The sequence below is a fragment of the Trachypithecus francoisi genome, unplaced genomic scaffold (genome assembly GCF_009764315.1).
Source record: "Trachypithecus francoisi isolate TF-2019V2 unplaced genomic scaffold, Tfra_2.0 Lachesis_group0, whole genome shotgun sequence".
In the NCBI taxonomy this organism is placed as follows: Eukaryota; Metazoa; Chordata; class Mammalia; order Primates; family Cercopithecidae; genus Trachypithecus; species Trachypithecus francoisi.
The window spans coordinates 88,514,419-88,535,398 of record NW_022681453.1 but is presented as its reverse complement, the minus strand read 5'-3'; the positions used below and the strand labels follow the sequence as shown (position 1 = coordinate 88,535,398).

General features: G+C 35.9%; 1 protein-coding gene across 6 annotated transcripts in view; it reads left to right on the top strand.

The window, feature by feature from the left end:
• Positions 1-20,980, top strand: part of TFG (trafficking from ER to golgi regulator) — a 39,760-nt gene that overhangs the window by 12,669 nt on the left and 6,111 nt on the right. For 5 of the 6 annotated variants that reach the window (XM_033211468.1, XM_033211464.1, XM_033211466.1 and 2 more), the window contains exons 4-6: positions 6,922-7,068; positions 10,579-10,743; positions 14,645-14,785. In XM_033211468.1, the coding sequence (XP_033067359.1) occupies positions 6,922-7,068; positions 10,579-10,743; positions 14,645-14,785 (453 nt within the window). The remainder of the gene's footprint in view (positions 1-6,921; positions 7,069-10,578; positions 10,744-14,644; positions 14,786-20,980) is intronic. The other variant, XM_033211470.1, reaches the window with a different exon arrangement.

Genomic DNA, 20,980 nt, shown 5'->3' with positions numbered 1-20,980 from the left:
ATAGATGGAACTAAAGCCTGATGTACCAAAAGCTGAAACTTGGGGTGTTCTTGGTGGTGATAGTAGAGATTTTAGCCTCCATAATTTAAGGAATTGCCATCTGGTGTCTACATGGTGTAGGCCCTTGGTCCTAGTCCCTTAGTAGGCCATGCTTTCAAAAACAATATTTTAGAAAAGTCTACCTTGATACAGGAAAAGTCAAGGAAGCTTGACTCTTATACCTTGGGCCATCAGGGGCTTGGGAAGTATCCCTTGAGGATTCATAATTGTGGTCCTTAAGTGAGCTGGGTTTAAATTTAAACTATCCGTGTAGTTTGGTAACTCCGAAGCCCAGATGTTACCATTTTAGAAAAATCTCAGAAGAAAGGTCAAAATCTCTTTTGAGGGGTGTATTCTCAATCCAGGTCACATAGGTTTCTCACAGACAAAACTGTAAGACACACGAAACTGTCATGTAAGCAAGAACCACTGGACACAACTAATAGTAGGATTAGATTTTCAAGAACTTTTGTTAATATATGTGATAGTCTACAAAATTAAAAGTTATTTAAGACATAAAAGAAGGAATAAGAATATAAAAGTGGCCAGGCATGGTGACTCATGTCTGTAATCCCAGCACTTTGGGAGGCCAAGGTGGACAGATTGCCTGAGCGCAGGAGTTCGCGACTGGCCTGGGCAACACGGTGAAACCCCGTCTCTACTGAAATACAAAAAATTAGCCAGCTGTGGTGGTGGGCGCCTGTAGTCCCAGCTACTTGAGAGGCTGAGGCAGGAGAATTGCTTGAACCCAGGAGGCGGAGGTTGCAGTGAGCCGAGATCGTGCCACTGCACTCCAGCCTGGGTGACAGAGCGAGACACCATCTCAGGAAATAAAAAACAAAAAAACAAGAATGTAAGAGCAAGGTGCTATTGTGCTATGGAACAAGAATAAATAGATTTTAAAAAGAACTTAAAGTAACTTGGAAATGAGAAATATAATCATTGAAATTAAACACTAAGTGGATAGGTTAAACACATTAGTCATAGCTAAAAAGAGAATTAGTGAACTGCAAAGGAAATCCAAATAAATTACAGAGTTAAGCACAAAAACACAGGCAAAGAGAAGGTGAAAATGAGAACATCCAGAATATTTCTATTCAGAGTTTCAAGAAGGAGAGAATGGGGGAGTGGAAACATGTTGAGGTAATGACTAAAGAAATTTTCAGAAATATATAAAAGATATAAACCCTCAGATTCAGAAGGCACAGGGAGCCTTGAGCAGGGATAAGTAAAGGCAGATCCCTGCTGGACATATTGTCATGCAACTGGAAAATGTCTAAGACAGAGAGATTACCTTAAAAGTAGCCAGAGAGAATAAGACTGATCACATATGACACAATTAGACTGTTGGTAGACTTCTTCATAGTAATAATAGAAGCTAAAATACGGTAGTATCACAGTTGCAAACAGTTAAGAAAAATAACTAGAAAAGTAGCACCCTATACTCCACTAACTTTCACGAATGAGGAGAAGTACAAATACTTTGACAGACTGAGAATTTACCACTCACAGACCCTTGTTAAAATAATTTAACAGTGGTCTTCATCAAGAAGGAAATTTAGTTCAGAAGGTGGTGAAGGATGCAAGAAGCAATGTGAGCAGATAAACTGTTGCTTGATCCCAGGCCCTCAGTAGGGTAAGCTTTCAAAACCAATATTTTAGAAAAGCTTTTCCCTTGATACAGGAAAAGTCAAGGAAGCTTAACTCTTAAGTCTTGGGCTATCAGGGGATTGGGAAGCACTAATGAAATTAATGTGTACGTTTTAATGAGCATCGATTGTTAACAAAAAATTAATAGTTTTAGGGAATAAAAACAATTTGGGACAAGAATACTGGGCAATAATATGTAAGAAAGGAAGGGATGATAGGAATACAAATATTTTAAGGACTTATTTGGGAGGAAGATTGTAATTAACTTTAGATTTTTTAAATTGCATACTACAAATGCAGAAGTATGCATGATATATACATGTAAGAGTTATTATTGAAAAATTAGACATTGTCAGGAAAGGAGAAAAAAAGAAAACAAAAGGGTACCCGTTCAGTTCAGTAGAAAGTGGTGGCAGAATAAAAGAAATAGAAAGCTTAATAGATAGAACAAAATACTAATCACAGTACACAGAAATTGACTACATATATCAGTTAAAATAATCTCTTAATGGAGTTTAAAAAAAATTCAGTTCCATGCTACTTCCAAGAGACATAAAATATTATTATGCAAAGCTCGAAAGTAAAGGGCTAGAAAAAGAGACTAGACAAATGCAAAGAAAGCTGGTTATTAATAGAATAGACTTGTATAAAAACTTGAGTAGTAATAGTTACTCGATGATGATAAAAAGAATAATTCACTGCAACTGTATAACAATCTGAACACTTATACGTGTTAGCTTTAGATGTTTTCCCCTAAGAAAAATTGGCAGAACAAAGATAAATCAATAAATGTACAATTATGGAAGAGCTGATAAATCAAGCAGGCTCAAACAGCCTTGGTCTTCTACATCTAGCAGTTAGGGAGAAATACAGTTTTTTGTTTGTTTGTTTGTTTTTGAGTACTTATAGTGCATTATAGAAGTTGACTGTAAATCAAGTCTTCCAGAAAATTCCAAGATATAACAGAGAATAGATATCTTAAAGGTCGTATTCTCTGGCCTCTTTAGAGAACATTGGACAGAATATGTAACCCAAATTTCCCTACTTTTGGAGACAAATACAGTTTTAAATAAGTCAAAGAAGAAATAATAATGGGAATTAGAAATAAGTAGGTAATGACTTCTGTGTAACCAAGTTTTTAGAGAATGCTAAAGCTGTACTTAGAGTAGTACTTACAGCCTTAGATACTTATATTAGTAAACTGGATTGGAAAGTTTTGGAGGTATTCAAACAGTTACAGAAGGACAAAGCTCAAATAACTTGGAAGGAAATAATAAAGAGACGTGAACTAGAAATCGGAATTGTTAGGATCAACAATTTTGAAAAGATGCTGTTGGCAAACCTTTATGAGGATTAGTTAAGGAGAAACAAGGCACAAATAAGCAATGTTAGAAATGAAAGGTTTATAGTAGAAACTTTAAAAATTTATATTATATATACCATGAATTCCTTTATTTAAATTTGAAAACTCAGGTGACATGGACAATTTCTTAGGGAAATTTAATGTACTATTTCAAGAAATAGAAAATTTGATTGCCCCAATTAACATTAAAGAAATTGGACCAACTATTATACCAAATACTTAAGGAACAGATGATTCTAAATTATACAAACTATTCAAGAGCATAGGCAAAGAGGGAATATGTACTAATTCATTTTGTGGGGTTAATATAACATTAACATGAAAACCAGCCAGGGAAAATAAAGACCAGTGTCACTTACGATCATAGATAGAAAATATTAAGTAATATTTACAAATCAAACTCATCAGTGAATATTAAAACACACCATTGTCAAAATTGCTCACCTAAGGAGTCTAAGATTGCTTTAAATTAGAAAATCACATACTACTTTCTTTTTTTTTTTTTTTTTTGAGACGGAGTCTGGCTCTGTAGCCCGGGCTGGAGTGCAGTGGCCGGATCTCAGCTCACTGCAAGCTCTGCCTCCCGGGTTTACGCCATTCTCCTGCCTCAGCCTCCCGAGTAACTGGGACTACAGGCGCCTGCCACATCGCCCGGCTAGTTTTTTTGTATTTTTTTAGTAGAGACGGGGTTTCACCATGTTAGCCAGGATGGTCTCGATCTCCTAGACCTCGTGATCCACCCGTCTCGGCCTCCCAAAGTGCTGGGATTACAGGCTTGAGCCACCGCGCCCGGCCACTACTTTCTATATAACAAATTAAAGGAGAAAAACTGAATCATCTCTAGATAAAGAAAAGCCATTCATATCTCAATCATGTTGAAAAGTCATAGCAAACTATGAATAAAAGGGAATTCTTTTTTTTGAGACGGAGCCTCTCACTGTCGCCCAGGCTGGAGTACAGTGGTTCTATCTCAGCTCACTGCAAGCTCTACCTCCCGGGTTCACGTCATTCTGCCTCAGCCTCCGGAGTCGCTGGGACTACATGCGCCCACCACCACGCCTCGCTAATTTTTTTTTTGTATTATTAGTAGAGACGGGGTTTCACCATGTTAGCCAGGATGGTCTTGATCTCCTGACCTCGTGATCCACCCACCTCGGCCTCCCAAAGTGCAGGGATTACAGGCGTGAGCCACTACGCCTGGTCAAAAGGGAATTATTTTACCTCATATGGGGGCATTTGTTACATAGAACAACTGCTGTGTGCCTAATATAAAAGGATTATAAATGTAACTAACATACCAATTATAATTATATACAAGGAAACATAGTTGGAATAAATCTAACAGTCTAGATTGTTTTGGACGAAACATAAAATTATTTAAAATCAAGTAGGGGAATGGGTTTTAAGGAAAGGTACTCTGGGAGATTTGATTATGTCTGTGTTGTTTCATTTCTTAGTGGTTAGGAGCAAAGATGAAAAAAATATTAAGGTTTGGCCAGGCGTGGTGTCTCACACCTGTAATCCCATCACTTTGGGAGGCCAAGGTGGGCAGATCATGAGTTCAGGAGTTCGAGATCAGCCTGGCCAACATGGCGAAACATTGTCTCTACCAAAAAAAAGAAGAACATTAGCTGGGCGTAGTGGTGCACGCCTGTAGTCCCAGCTACTTGGGAGGCTGAGGCAGAATTGCTGAACCCAGGAGGCAGAGGTTGCAGTGAGCTGGGATCAGGCCACTGCACTACAGCCTAGGTGACAGAGCAAGACTCTGTCTGGAAAAAAATATAAATATATATTAAGCTTTAACAAAGATGGGTGTTTAGTAAGTTTATCTTGTTGTGTGCTTGAAATGGTTCATTAAAGTCTTCCAATTATATTCACACTAATGAAAATACATTATTATGTGTACTAGGGTTCTCCAGAGGGATGGAACCAATAAGATACATGGGAGTTTTTTAAGGGAGAATTGCAAGGTGATTACAAGGCGAAGTCCCAGGATAGGCCATCTGCAAGCTGGAGAAAGAGAGAAGCTGATGCTGATAGTGGCTCAGTGACTCAGTTCAAGTCCAAAAGCCTGAAAACCAGGGAAGCTGATAGTGCAGCCTTTGTCTGTTGCCAAAGGCCCGAGAGTCCCCTGAGAAGCTGCTAATACAAGCCCTAGAGTCCAAAGACCAAAACTGGAGTTTCTTGTCCTGGAGTCTGATGTCCAAGGGCAGGAGGAATGGAAGCAAGCATCTGGCATAGGAAGGGAGAGCGAGCTAAAGACCCAGCAAGCAAACTTATCTTCTTCTGCCTGTTTTCTCATAGCTGCACTGGCAGCTGATTGGGTGGTGCCCACCAACACTGAAGATGGGTCTTCCTCTCCTGGTTCACTGATTCAAATGTCAGTCTCTTCTGGTAACACCCTCAGAGACACACCTGGGAACAGTACTTTACCAATCATCTAGGCATTCCTCAATCTAATCAAGCTGACAACTAATATTAACTTAATCAACTTAAACTTAGTTAATTTAAACTTCTTATTGAATATAATTTGGAGCTTAGTGCTCTTAAACCCACTAAGTAGATAATAACAGATGATAGGCCATACTAGGCATGTAAGTGCAAGGTTCTTAAACGTTCTCGTAAGATGTATCAGTGTGCTCCAAAGACTACCAGGAGCACACGTGTAGTTGAATGAAGTTGGGTTTACAGACTTACTGCAGCAAGGGAGAATGAATACCGTGGAGAACAATAGGATGTTTTACAAATATGTTAGAAAAGGATTTTTTTGTTGGGCTTGGGTTTGTGTTAGCTGATTTTGGATAAGGTTCAAGGAAGTACAACTTTGCACTGGATGCTCTTAGGAAGTAGAGATGATTCTATGATTGGATATCTTACCAAATATTATCTAGAAGGTGAGAGGAATAAACCTTACTAAATCTTATCTGGAGGGTGGGAGGAATGAATTGAGGCTAAAGCTGTAGTTGGTAAAGCAGTAGCAGTCACTCGTATTAATATGCCAGGATGAAAGGTTGTTTGGTCCTTTTTCTGGTGTGGTCAGCGTTCTTGTTTTTGTCTGAGTTTTGACATGGTTATGGACTGTTGATCTATACAGATGATAGTCTTCTGTGATGTTGGTGTTCTTTGAAATATTTATGTTCAACAGGAGAACACCACAGCCTACCTGTGAGTGCCAGGCCAGCTTCTAGCAACACTAAGGCCTATCTTACTGTACCAGACCAGTTTCTGGCTGCTAGGAGCTATTTTTCTCCTCAAATATTGGAGAAAAAACAGTAATACTAAGTGAAAACCAATAATTAATTGATGTAGATAGGAGATTGTATTGAACTTCATAGCTGTGCAGGGAGTATGTGAATTACTGGTGAGTTTTCTTCTAAAAGCTTATAATTGGTGGTTTGATTTTGAAACATTTAACAAAGAATTGCCTTGAACTTTTATTTTCACATAGATGGCCTTTTCTAATTAGGTGCTTCAGGAGTTTGTATGTATGTATACTGGCAATGCGTAAAGCATTTTAGTTTAGTTTTTGAACTCCTGTGTTGGGGTTTGCAATCAGAGCCTTGTGTCACTTTTTTTTCTTTTCTTTTTAAAAATAACCTGAGTGTTGACAGTGTTTGTTGCTGAATGAAGGAATTCATTTTTTTCAGTCAACTAAAAATCATTTGGTCTGGCATCAAATCATTTGACTTTTTTTCCATAATAAGTTATTAGCCATAGAGAATTCCTTTTTTTAAAAAAAGTTACTCCATTACATTGATATCTTCTTTTTGTTATTTTAAAGGAATTGTATTTATTTTTCCTTGTTGCATATTATTAATATACTTATTCATGAACTTCTAATTTTAAGCAAATAAATGTTTTCATTTCAGTTAATGGCCAACCAAGACCCCTTGAATCAAGTCAGGTCAAATATCTCCGTCGAGAACTGATAGAACTTCGAAATAAAGTGAATCGTTTATTGGATAGCTTGGAACCACCTGGAGAACTTGGACCTTCCACCAATATTCCTGAAAATGGTAAACCCTGAATCCATTGTATTCTGATTTATTGTTCTTATGTCTTTTTGGAAGTTTGTAAAAACTCTTTTAAAGTGGGAGAAGGATGGCACCCCCAGTGTCACTCTTGTTCCTCTACCTCTCTACTAGTATTTGTGTCAGTGTTGCTAAACCTTGCTGTTCATCAAGATTACTAGGAGGTTTCATTATACCAATTCCTGGATCTCATCATAGACCTACTGGAGTTTAGGACCCGGAAATCCCATTTTTAAAGTGTTTTCTGGGTGATTCTTTCACAACTAGTCTTAGACTTTTGGGTTTATTACACAGGTCAGTTTTCAAATCCTCTTGACACATGAACCTTTTTAGTATAATAGATAAGTAATGAACCTTGGGAATTGAAAATCATTTCATGAATATTACGTAGTGTTGGAAGTAGTTTTAACTAAAAATCACTTAGATTAGTAATATTCATTAAAAATGGTACATTGTAAAGTTGAAACACAATTTTTAATAATATTTAAAGAAAAACTTTTTTTTCCCCGTTTTATAGATGACATGTACTATTCGTGTTAAGATAAACCTAGAAGTATCGACATTTGGAACTGACATAATTTTGGGACCAAATGTATTTTAAAATGTGGACTGAAATTTAAGTATGTGTTATGACTTGAAAGTAGAGTTAAAAAACTGCTTTCTTCTTCTAAGATTCTTAGATGTTGCTTTTAAAGAAAACTCTTATTATTTTTTACAAATTCTTTGTTTGCTTATAATTTTCATATGTTTAAAACTGTCCATATTGTGAAATAGTAATTTAAAAAAATCTGGTCTGGATGACTGCATGTAAAGGGCTTAACACGAGATAATTTTTGTGGATAAACGGCATGTGTTCTGTTTTTGGCCGTTAAATAATTTGGGAGTTTTTGTTTTCTGTTTTTATTTTAGTTACAGTTTAAATAAAGACGTATTTTCCATCATTTCTCCCTTCCTGTCTTCTAATAATCATGTGGAATTATGTTAATGATAGATGGTTAATAAATATTTGGTGATTGATTAGTGATTTCTAGTTCCACTTCTATTTCAGAGCATAAGGGGACAATTTTTCTAGAAGAATTCATAGATACTGACACAACATTTGCATATAATTTCAGGGGATTTAACCATCTGCAAAATATTAAGAAATGTAGATGAGAATTTAACCAGTATAGCCAGTACTGTTCAGAAATTAGCTACAGGGGCCCGCATTCTACTCTCAGGAATGGATTTATGAATTTTTTGATTCAGGTGAAACTTTTTCCTCACCTCTTTCTTGCTACTGTTTATGCTTCATTCTTTGTTTCTATATTTTTATACATATTATTGTTAGCTTTTTACCTATGTTAACGTAAAAGATGTTAAAATTGGTTTCTTCTCTGCATCTTGGAAGTCATGCCATGTGTTGTTTTCTTGTATGGCCATCTTCTAGTTATTGTGTCCTGTGTGACGTATCTGATGATAAGATGATATAAGAATAATACAATCTGCATTTTATTTTTAGAGATAGTTCTAATTTAAAAAAAAAAAAAAAAGAGCCCTACATCAGAAACTGAAATCTAGTCCACAAAATGAAATAGCCCACAAAATAGTCCACAAAATGAAATTGCCAAATCAGCTGTCAGTGCTATTTAGAACCTGTGGATTATCCTCACCAAGAAATGTGGCCGCCTGTGGTCTTCAGCTCTCTATTACAGCGGTTCTTGGATGCTTGTTTTCCTCCAAGAGGCAAATGATGTGTAAACTACCTTAGATAGAAGATTGACCTGTTGGCGGTATCTCCAGCAGCTAATGGAGCAAGTAGTAGGACATATAGTGTGTTTCCTGATCGTTTTGGTTTGTGATAAGTGAAAAGAGGCATAGGTAGTGAGATGTGAGGGGAAACAATTTGTAAGACTGATGTGGTATGCTCTTGGGATTAGAGGAAGGAACTTGGTAGGGAAGGTAGATAACTGGTAGATGTGTTTTAAAGGAATACTTCTAGGGGTTTTCCTTTTCCAAAAACTTAGAAAATATTAGGGTAGCCTGGAATGGTATGTTAGGAATGAATGAGCTGCCAGCCAGTGTGCGCTGTGGGTACTTATATTCCATTTAGCACTTAGTTTTTTTCAGAAGATACATTTTGTATTGATTACAGGAGTGATCTAAGAACAGATGTTCATTTACTTACTTGGTAACAAAAGTGATAATCATTGCTCCTTAATTGAGTAAATGGTTAACAACAGTCCTTTTGTTTACTTGTTCCTGTGTTTTGTTTGTTTTGATGTCTTTTGTATCTTGGACTTGGATTCCTATTTGTAAAATGTAGCTTATTCTTGAACTCTTTCTTTCGAAAGACAGTAGTATAAATGCCTGTGGAATATCTTAATATCCTTAGAAGAAAAGCATGATTTTAAATTTAACCTGCTCATAATATTTAACATTTTGTTTTTTTGTTGTTGTTGTTTTAACCATTTTATTATAGAAAAGTTTAAGTATATACGAAAGTAGACATTATAATGAATCCCATAAACCCACATACAATTTCAACAGTTACCAACTTACGGTATCATGTAATTATGCTACACACATTTCTACCACTCCTGTGACCTAGACTGGAGTGCAGTGCTAGGATCTCAGCTCGCTACAAACTTCTCCTCCTGGGTTCAAGTGATTCTCGTGACTCAGCCTCCTGAGTAGCTGGGATTACAGGCGTGCATCACTGTGCCTGGCTAATTTTTGTATTTTTGGTAGAGATGGGGTTTTGCCAGCCTGGTCTTGAGCTCCTAGCCTCAAGTGATCTACCCACCTTGGCCTCCCGCCGGGATTACAGACATGAGCTATTGCACCCGGCTCCCCTCCTGTATTATTTTGATGCAGATCCCATATACATCATTTTATCTGTAAGCATTTGAATAAGTATTTTAGTAAGTAATACATACTAAAATAGAAGGTAGCAAATTCAAAAATGTTTTTAATGTGCCATTTATGGAAGATGATGAATTAATTATGGTTGGCTTGATTTCCATGTAATTTAATAGTGGACCACTAGATAGTAAAAATGAAGTGTAAAATTTGAGATTATAACCTTAGTTAAGTTTCTTTTTATAAAATAAAGCCTTAGTTCCTATAGTTGTTATTTCCAGAGTGCCCAGTGGGTATCTGATACTAGGATATAGGTCATTGGGCTCCAAAAAAAACCAAAACAGCAAAATGTTTCTCTTTATCCAGGAGCTTGTATTTTTTTCATCTAATACTTCTTACGAAAGGAGGTAAATAACTTTTTTGGAAAAGCTGTTGTTCATCTTGTTTCTTTTTGCCCTCTCCTCCCTGGTACTAGAAGTAAAAATACAAAAAAGTGTAAAGAAAGTAAAATGATTTATAATCTTATATTCAGACATACTTAACATTCCAGACTATGGTTGTACACATACGTTATTTCCCTATCTTGTACATTTAGGCCTTACTGAGTCTAGATAAAAAGGAAACACGTTTTTGTTTATTCCTCTCTTCTTGCAGATACTGTGGATGGTAGGGAAGAAAAGCCTGCTTCTGATTCTTCTGGAAAACAGTCTACTCAGGTTATGGCAGCAAGTATGTCTGCTTTTGATCCTTTAAAAAACCAAGATGAAATCAATAAAAATGTTATGTCAGCGTTTGGCTTAACAGATGATCAGGTTTCAGGTAAGTTAGTTTCCAACTCCTTTATACCCTTCCTTTCCTTCATCTTTCCTTTCTTCTCTTTCGTTCTTTCTTTAATTGAAGAATAACTTGGATATGGTGAAGTGCACAAATCTTAAGTGTTCTGTTTAACAAGTTTTTACATATTTGTACACTTATGTAAAAGACTAACTAGATTAAGATGTAGATTGTTTCCAGTACTCAGAAGGCTTTCTTATGTCCTCTCCCCAACAGTAGCACCCTCCCCCTTAAAGAAAAACCACTGTTGGGTTCAAGTAAATTTTTGAAAGTAAAATTTAGAAAGTTTTAAAAAATCTGAACTATTTTATAATTTGATTAGTTGCAGTATTGGAATTATATTTGATTTGTCTTTTCTCTTAGAGAAATTGAAAATTATATGTAGATTTTCTGGTTAAATTGCTTGAGTATAGAGTGGATTTTTATATAAACAAGTTTTTAACCTTAAAGCAGTACCTATATTGTTTTATTCTTTTTAACTTTTGGTTGTAATTTCTTCATTATTTTTTCCCGCTTCTTTTTCTCTTTTCGGATTCTAATAACATACATTGGAGAGCTTGATACTGTCTCATGGGTCATGAAGGTTCATTGTTCTTCAGTCTTCTCTGTTCTTCAGGTTGGGTGATTTCTGTTGAACTCTTCAGGGTCGCTGTGATTTCTAATATACTGTTGAACCTTTCTAGTGAATTATTTAATTGTGCTTTCAGTTCTAGAATTTCCATTGAGTTTTTATAGTTTCTGTTTTTCTGTTGAGATTATTTTACATTCGTTAAGACTACATTTTCCTTTAATTGTTTGAATGTATTTATGTTTGATTCTTTAAAAATATTTAGAATAGCTGCTTTAAAATGTTATCTGCAACATCTAACACTTGGACCCATTTGGAGTCAGTTTCTATTGACTGGGTTCCTCTCCCCCACACACACTCCCCAACTCCAGTAGGGTCACATTTTTCTGTTTCTTTGCCTGTCTAATAGTGTTTGGTCGAAAACTAGACATTCTGGTTAATATATTGTAGTGACTTGGGATTCTTTATAGTCTTTTGAGGATCTGGCAGGGAGTACATTTGTGTGGACTTTATCAACATAAATAACAAACAGAAAAGGGCTCTCTAAAAGAAAAAGGTATTTGGGAATAGAGCATTGCGTTGAAAATATGCATGCCGTAGTAAACTATGTGTGTATTCAGTGAGGTAAAGTCAGGCAAAGGTTTTTAAAGGAAAAAATGAGGAGAAAACGTAATTGTTTTGAAATAATTATTGATGGCTACAAAGATCATTAGCAAGAGTGATGCCAGTCTGAGGTTGGACAGGCAGTTTCTGGGCAGATGTCCTCACAGTCACAGAAGTATTGATTTATTTATTTTTGCAAAGTTGTGATGGCCTTTGTGTAGGCTTGTGGTTTTTGAACTCTTTTGTGATAGTTTTTCTAAGAATCCTCTCTTCATGGCCATATCAGAGTTTTTTATATTTTTTAACATTAATGATTTCATTTTGGTTTTGATAACTTTCACATACTCAAAACTACTCCTCCTTTCTCCCTATGGTGTATAGCAGCTGATATGTATGCTCAGTCCTTTCAGCTTGCTCCAGGTGCTGCTTTTTCTCTGAGCCTTCTTGAGATATCCTCTTCCGCTCTCCCAGCCCTACAGTCAGCTGGGGATTTGGGCAGAGTATATATACCTAGATTTTGGGTCTTACCCTTTCAGTGCCACCCTCACCTCAGGGATTTTCCTCCTAAATCTTAAGCTGCTTGTCCAGCCATGAGGTGGTTAACACTGTGGTTTTCTGCCATTGGAGCTGCAGAGGTCAGCGCTTTTAATTCTTATCCATTCTAGTTTTATTGGGGTAAACTCTGGTGTCTGGTTGACTTTCAGTTATTTCAAATAGTTCTTTTGTTCATGTTTTTAGTTGTTACGTGGGGGAGAGTTTATCTGATGGATTTACTTTGCCTTTATCAGTAGTTGGAAATGTATATATAGTCTATTCATTTTGTATTTCTTAGAGACTTTCATGGAATTACTCACTAAATAAAATTGTGTGAAAATCTGATGAGGTCAGACTTTTAAATTTTGATTTAAATGTACTGTATTCCAGGTAGAATAATATTATTATGATTCACATTATTTGAAGACTGTTTTTCTCACAGCTTTGTGTGTTGAATTATAGTCGGAAAAACTGTACACATGGCCAGGATACTTTTGTAGTTCTTCAGGTGTGATGTGATAAAAATATGGCTTATTACAATAATGAATGTGGCAATGGGAACGAGGGATAAAATATTACAAAGATGGAATGAACATTAAGTGTCATAAATTACATATAAGGGAGGAAAGAGGAGCCAAAGTAACAAATACGTATATATTTAGGCTAATAACATAGTGTCTTTTATAGGAAGAATGTGTATATGTATTTATCTACATAGATATAAATTTAAGTAAAATGGTGGTAGATAGAAACCATCGTCGATTTTATTCTGGCAATCATCAGTCTCTCTTGCATTACCACTATTATATCCTAGTTTAGGTTCTTATTAATACTTGGACTGTCAGCTGTCACCTGTGCCTAATACTGTGGTAAGTTCTGGGGATACATCAGAGCAGAAGATAGAGGTTTGCCCTTAGAGAAATTAGTCTGCTGATAATAGCAAGTACTTATATGGAACTTTCTGAGTAGTAGTCACTTTTATAAGCTTTTGCTGTATAATTCCTTTTATAAACCCGTGCCATAAGCTCTTGTTAACTCATAATCCTCACAATAACCTTATGAAATAGGAATTAGTATATCCTTTGCACAGATGAGGAAACTGAGGCACAGAAAGAGATGATGTAACATCTCCAGAGTTACACAGCTAGTGAGTGACAGCACTAGGATTTGAACCTAGGTAGTCTAGCTCCAAAGCCTATGCTTTTAACCACTCTTCTGCATTGCTAAAGCAGAAAGAATTTAAAGGAATAAGACATATTTACATTGTCCTCAGAATCTGTTTTTTGACTGTCACAGCATTGGAACTGTAGTATATTCTCTCCGTTCATTTCTGTGTTCATTATTTTGGAAGAATTACAGTGTCTCCATACGTAAGTTAGAGTGCTAGGCCTTGTGAGGCAGACAAAAACAGTCAACGGTTAGGAGCCCGGCCAAAAGACCGCAGAGGCTTTAAGAGTGAAAGGGGGAGCTGTTCAGAAATGCAAAGTAGAAGTCAGTATGGGTTAATAAAAGTAAACTAGACAGAAGTTCACTAGTGGAAAAAGTATTCATGAGTCAAGAAGGCTTACTAGAAGTGTGGAATTATAATTGGATTTTAAATAATGTCATATTTAAATATGTGAATGTTATATTTAAATATATGGGGTATAGTGGAGAGAACAGTGATAAATGAAATAGAGGTCAAAAAATATTAGATATGTTATGGGAGTTGGGAGAAGTTAGTTTAGCTGAAAGGGAGACGTGTGAGAAGAGAAATTGTGAGAAATAATGTTTGGACCCTTAATGCCAAACTGGGGGGTTGAACTTAATTTATGGGCAGTGAAGAACCCTGGAAGAATGAAGTGATAATTTTGGTTGATATGCAGAATACCTTGCTTGGAGTAGGAGGATATTGGCATTGCAGACATGAGTTTTGTTTTTTTGCAAGAAGAGGTTAAGACTCAGGAATATAGTACTTTACACTTTATAAGGAAGGACTTCCACTTTATAAGGAAGCTTTGGATTAAGAGACTGGAACAAAGGAAAAAATAAAGTACATACATTTAATGTAAAAAGTCATATTTGTGGTTGTATACTTATTCTATAGTACTTTTAGTATCTTTTAACCAAATTTATTCCTTGAGCTTACTGGGGGAAGGCCATGTATCGGATACTAAACTGATTTGTTTTTTGACTATTCAGGGCCACCCAGTGCTCCTGCAGAAGATCGTTCAGGAACACCCGACAGCATTGCTTCCTCCTCCTCAGCAGCTCACCCACCAGGAGTTCAGCCACAGCAGCCACCATACACGGGAGCTCAGACACAAGCAGGTCAGATTGAAGGTAAAATAGAGTTTAGAACACATATTTGGGAAAGTACATGTGAAGTGTTTATTGCAGCATTGTTGTCAACACTTCATGTATTTAAATGCAGGAAAAATTTTGATGTGCTGACAGATTTGATGTTAAAAAAACCAAATAGAACAATATGTCAGGTTTGTTTCCAATTAATGGAATGAAAAAAATACCTTAAAAAAGTGTTTCTATGAATATAGATAGAGTGAAAGACCAGTCATTAGTCAGTGGTGACCCTCGGGGAGGGTAGTGAAGTTCAGACTGGTGATTTCACACTTTATTTTGTGTTATGCTTACATGCTGTTTTATCTGCCTCCTTTCTTCAGCATCCGTGCATGATTTTTCTAATTTAAAAAGATTTCTAAATACAGGTAAAGGATAACTTCAGTTGTAGTGGATTTTTTGGGTAAGATTAGTAGCCTTTTATAATTTTGTAAATTTAGCAATATGTCTTTAATGGAAAAAAAGCAGTGTATTTTAAGTCAGACTTTTTCTTCTGAAATAATCCATCCTTGGATATGCAATTTAGTCTCTCTGGGTTTTGATATTCTTTCACTGTAAAATGTGAAAATTGGACTAAACACAGTGGTTTCAAAAGAGTGTCTTTAGTTCTGAATGAAATATAACTTGAAAGCTCTGTATTTAAAATAGGGGATTGAGGGGCAACAGACTTCAGACAGCAGGCACTAAGGTGCCTCGTTGAAAACCTTGGAGTTCTGCAGAATGGGACTAAGTATTTACTAATCTATAGGGTGCCTTCCAGATTAAATGTGGTTTTTGTGTCTGGGCGTGTTGGGACCTTTAAAACCACATTCCACTTCAGAACAAACACCAGGTGGCGCTCTAACTATTTGTTTAATGGGTCAGATAGTGGTATAGTGTATTTCCAGCACCCAAAGCAAGTGATCAAAGTTATCAATCACATTAAAACAAAAACAAACATAGGCTAAAATGAACTGACCACTTTTGGAATAGAAGCCTATCATCCTGTGGTGATATTTTCAGAGTTACCTGGCTAGGTGTGGTGGCTCACGCCTATAATCCCAGCACTTTGGGAGGCTGAGCCAGGAGGATCACTTGAGCCCAGGAGTTTGTGACTAAGCTGGGTGACATAGTGAGACCCTGTCCCTATAAATAAAAAAATGATTTAAAAAAGTTAGCCATGTGCTGTGGCATGTGCCTATAGTTCCAGCTACTTGGGAAGCTGAAGTGGAAGGATTGTTTGCATTGTTGAATTGAAGCAGTCTGGGCTGCAGTGAGCTGTAATCACTCCACTGCACTCCAGCCTGGGCAACAGAATGAGACCCTGTCTCAAAAACAAAGCCAAAAAAAAAAAAAAAGCAAAAACACTTGTCTGTTGGATGAACACCAGTCATTATGGACTAGCAGGTGACATTTTACTGATGAATCAGTGGTTTGTGAAGAATTTCTTATTAAGCCTTTTCTCAACCAACTTTAGTTAACTCCTTCTCTGCACCAAAATGCTACTGCCAAAACTAGAACAAACTAGAACTAAAGCAGATGTGGGCTGAAATAGACAAAAGCAGAGTATAGGTATGATGAGAGTTTAATGCCTACATCAAGTGAACTAAAGATTTGTTTTTAAATAAATCCCATTTTAAGCAGTGTATACTGTGTACTGTGTAAGCAGTGTATAATGTATACTATGATACAGTGACAGTTGGAAGGATCATTGTACCAAATAATGTTTGCTGTTTATGTGTAAATAAATGGGAATTAAGGTTTTACTAGCAATATCTAAGCATACTATGAAGTATTTGTTTTAATTGAGCATTTTCAAATAAGTAAAATTTTAAAAATGTGAAAGGACATACAGTGAAAATTCTCTCTCCCACCTCTGTCCACAGCAACCAAATTCCTTTTTCCAGAGATAGCAGATTAACACTGTTTATATGCATTTAATTCTTTTAAGTAATATTGTATGCCTTGCTACAATTAACTGTTAGCTTACATTAAAACATACAGTATGAAAATTATGCAATTAATATGTGACATCGTTTACACTATTAACTGATCTAATTCTAGGTCGGTGCTGTCCAAAAGAATTATGGTAGAAGCCACATGTAATTTTTCTATTTAGCTGCATTAGAAAAATGTTTAAGAAAAGGTAAAATTTTATTTAGCCTAATGTATCCAACATGTAATCACTATTAAAAAGTTAATTTTTTTGGTACTGTGTATTGGAAGTCTGGGATTTGACACTGATTCGGAACACTTCAAACAACAAACAACATATCACAATTCAGACAAGCCACATTTCAGGTGCTCAGTAGCCACATGTGGCTAGTGACTATTTTAAGAGGACAGCTTTAGATAAATGTATTCATTATTTATAGATTCCCAGCATTAATTATAGGTTACCTTAATAAATACTTTTTGATGTATAATGAGTCTTTGACATTGCCAGTTATTTAGATCAACTACTGGTTATAATTTGAGCAGAATTACCGACATAAAATGTATTACTTATAATTTATTAACATAGCAATCTCTTACAATGTGTACTAGTCCAAACTAAAATTAAGAATCCTGAGTTGTTACTCAACTCCCATAAAAGGGACCTTGGAACTGTGAATTTTATTCCAAATAATTATAGTCTTAATATGTTGTTCAGTTAAAAGGATCAACAAGATATTGAGCATCATTAAAAAAACCAAAAGGGATAATGTTACCCTTCTTCATATAAAGCCAGTGCCTGTTACTGGAAGACTGTGTGATGTTGCCAGAAATGTAACTGGTAAGGAGAAGAACGCTAAAAATCATCAGAGACCAGGAGACATTGCTGTTTGACAAACTGAAAAAATGAAAAAGCATATAATTAAAATCCGTAAAATCATATGCCAATATAATGAAAAGCATATGCCAAAATCATATGCCAATATGCCAATATAATGAAAAGCTGAGTAGACTTTATGTAAATATTGAAACATACATAGAATAATCAACTCTTCATGTAGTCACGTGGCTTCAACATTTACCAATATTTTGGCATTCTTTTTTCATCATTTTCCCCCACTGCACCACTTTTAATTTGCTGGAGTAGTTTAAATCAAATTATGAACAGCTTATTATACTCAGCTATTTCAGTATGTATGTCTAACTGATAGTCTTCTTTTTAATATAACCACCATGCTGTTATTTAACAGTGATTCTTTTTTATTTTTAATTGAGACAGGGTGTCACTCTGTTGCCCAGGTTGGAGTGCACAGGCTTGATTATAGCTCACTGCAACTTCAGCAGTGATTCTTAATGTCGACATGTACTAGTCTATATTTGAATTTCCCTGATTGTTTCAAGAAAATTGACTTGTTCAAATTAGGGGCCTTAACAAGGTTCACACTTTGCATTTGTTAATGTGTCTTGAGTCGTTTTTTCTAACAGCTATCCCTTACATGTTTCCAAAGTCAAAACTATGTGTATTATGTATTACTGTGTAACTATTATCCCAAAACGTAGATGCTTAGACAACAAAAGTTTATTATCTCATACAGTTTTAGACAGATATCCAGGAATGGTTTAGCTGGGTGATTTTGGTTCAGCATCTCTCATGAGGTTGCAATTAAAAATGGCTACTGGAGTTATAGTCACCTGAAGCTTAACCAGAGCTGGAGGATTCAATTCTTTACCATTTGGACTTCTCCATAGGGCTGCTTGGGTGACCTCATGACATGACAGCTTCACCAGAATGAGCAATCAGAAGAGAGTGAGGTAGAAGATACCTGTCTTTTATAGCCTGTCCTCAGAAATGTCACTATCATTTCTGCAATATTCTCTTGGTATACAGGTCAGCCCTATTCAGTGTGTGAGGGACTACACAAGGGAACAGATACTCATGTGCTTGTTGCTTATTCTTTGGTCATTTTTGTATTGTGGAGTTAAATCTTTCTAATTTCTAAGAATGTAAATGATACCAACCCATTGTCATGAATGCTATTCATGTGCAGAAGCCCGTGAGGGTCATCATAGAGGTTGGCTATTCTGTGTAATAAATAATTCCCAGAAGTCTTACCATTACTCTTTGCTTTATCCTGTTGTCTTTTGCCCCTTCATTTTTTTTTATTACTTTTTACTTTGGCATTGATTCTTTTTGAAAATATGCATAAAACATAGCTTATATATAGTCGTGCATTGTATAACATTTCAGTCAACAGTGGACTGCATATATGATGGTGGTTTCATAAGATGGTAATGGAGCTGAAAAATTTCTGTTGCCTAGTGATGTGTAGCCATCACAATGTAGCACACAGTATTACTTAGGTGTTTGTGGTGATTCTGGTGTATACAGACTTACTGCCAGTCATACAAAAGTGTAGCTCACATAATTATGGGTAGTACCTAATACTTGATCCTAATACTTGATAATGATAATAGGTGACTCTCTTACTCGTTTGTGTATTTACTATACTATATTTTTAAATCATTAGCGTGTACTCCTACTTAATTAAAAAAACAAATCTGTAGAACCAGGCCCAGATAGGTCCTTCAGAAGGTATTCCGGAAGAAGGCATTGTTATCATAGGAGGTGACAACTCCATGGATGTTCTTGACCCTGAAGACCTTCCAGTGGGACAGGATATGGAGGTGGAAAATAGTTATATCAATGATCCTGATGCTGTATAGGCCTAGGCTAATGTGTATGTTTGTGTCATAATTTTTTTCTAAATGTTTAAAAAAGTAAAAGAAAATTTAAAATTAAGAGAATAGAAAAAAGTTTTTAGAATAAGGATATAAAGGATAAATATTTTTGTATAGCGGCACAATGTATTTTAAGTTAAAGTGTTAAAAAAGAGTTAAGTTTAAAGAAGTAAAAAGATTACGGTAAGCTAAGATTAATTTATTGAAGAAATGGAATTTTAAAAAATAAATGTAGTATAGCCTAAGTGTGTAGTGTTTGTAAATCTTCAGTAGTGTGCAGTAATGTTCTGGGCCTTCACATTCACTCAATGCAAGTACCTCACTCGGAGCAACTTTTAATCCTATAAGCTCCAGTCGTGGTAAGTGCCCTAGACGGTTATACCATTTTTTATCTCTTTTGCCATATTTTCACTGTACCTTTTTTATGTTTTGATATGTTTAGATACACAAATAATTACCATGTGTTAGAATTGCCTAAGTATTCAGTACAGGAACATGCTGTACAGGTTTGTAGTCTGCTGTGTAGCATATAGCCTAGCTATGTAGTAGGCTATATATATCTAGGTTTGTGTAAGTATGCTATATGATGTTTATACAGTGGCACAATTTTCAGAACCTACTCTTGTCATTAAGCAATGCATGACCGTATTTTTTATTACTCAAAACATTGCTTACTATAAAGTGTCTGCATTTTGCTTTCTTCATATGTCCTGTAGATCTCTCAAGTATGTGAAGAAGTTAATCCTTTTTCTTTTTTTAAACAATTAAACACACTTCTTAAATTAATTTTCAGAATACTGTGACAGTCCCATTTGGACTTGAATGAGGTGGGTTTAAAGTAAGTACCGTAAATCCTCACTTAACATTGTTGATAGGTTCTTGGAAACTGTAACTTTAAGTGAGACGATGTATGAGGAAATCAGTTCTACCGTAGGTTAATTGATATGAGTAAGTTGAGTTCCTACAGCATATTTTTTATCACAAAAATACTCCCAGACTTCTAGGTAAAGACTAAAAACAAATGTGAGTTATAGATACATTGAAGAAAGATTAATAAAAACAAATAAGATAATGATTTATGCATTTATTCCAGTGTAGGGTTGTGGGTGGCTGAGAGCTATCCCAGCAGCTCAGTAGCAAAATGGGGACCAACCCTGATGGAATGCTGTTCTATCGCAGGGTACACTTGGCAACCACACACATACCCAGAGTCACTCAGACTGAGATCATTTAGACATGCTAAGTAACCCAACATACACATATTTGGGATGTGGGAGGAAATTGAAGTGCCCAGAGAAAACCCACACAGACTTGGGGAGAATGTGCAAACTCCACACAGAACAGTAACCCCGGCTGGGAATCTTTTTTTTTTCCTTCTCAGTGTTTTAATGAAACAATGTCGAACAAAAGATGTTATTTGAGGATCTGCTATAAAAGGAATATTGTGTAGAGATATAATAAATCTCTGAAATTTTTAACTCTAGAGATGTTTTTCAAAATCAATTTATAGCAGTTTGTGAAAACATG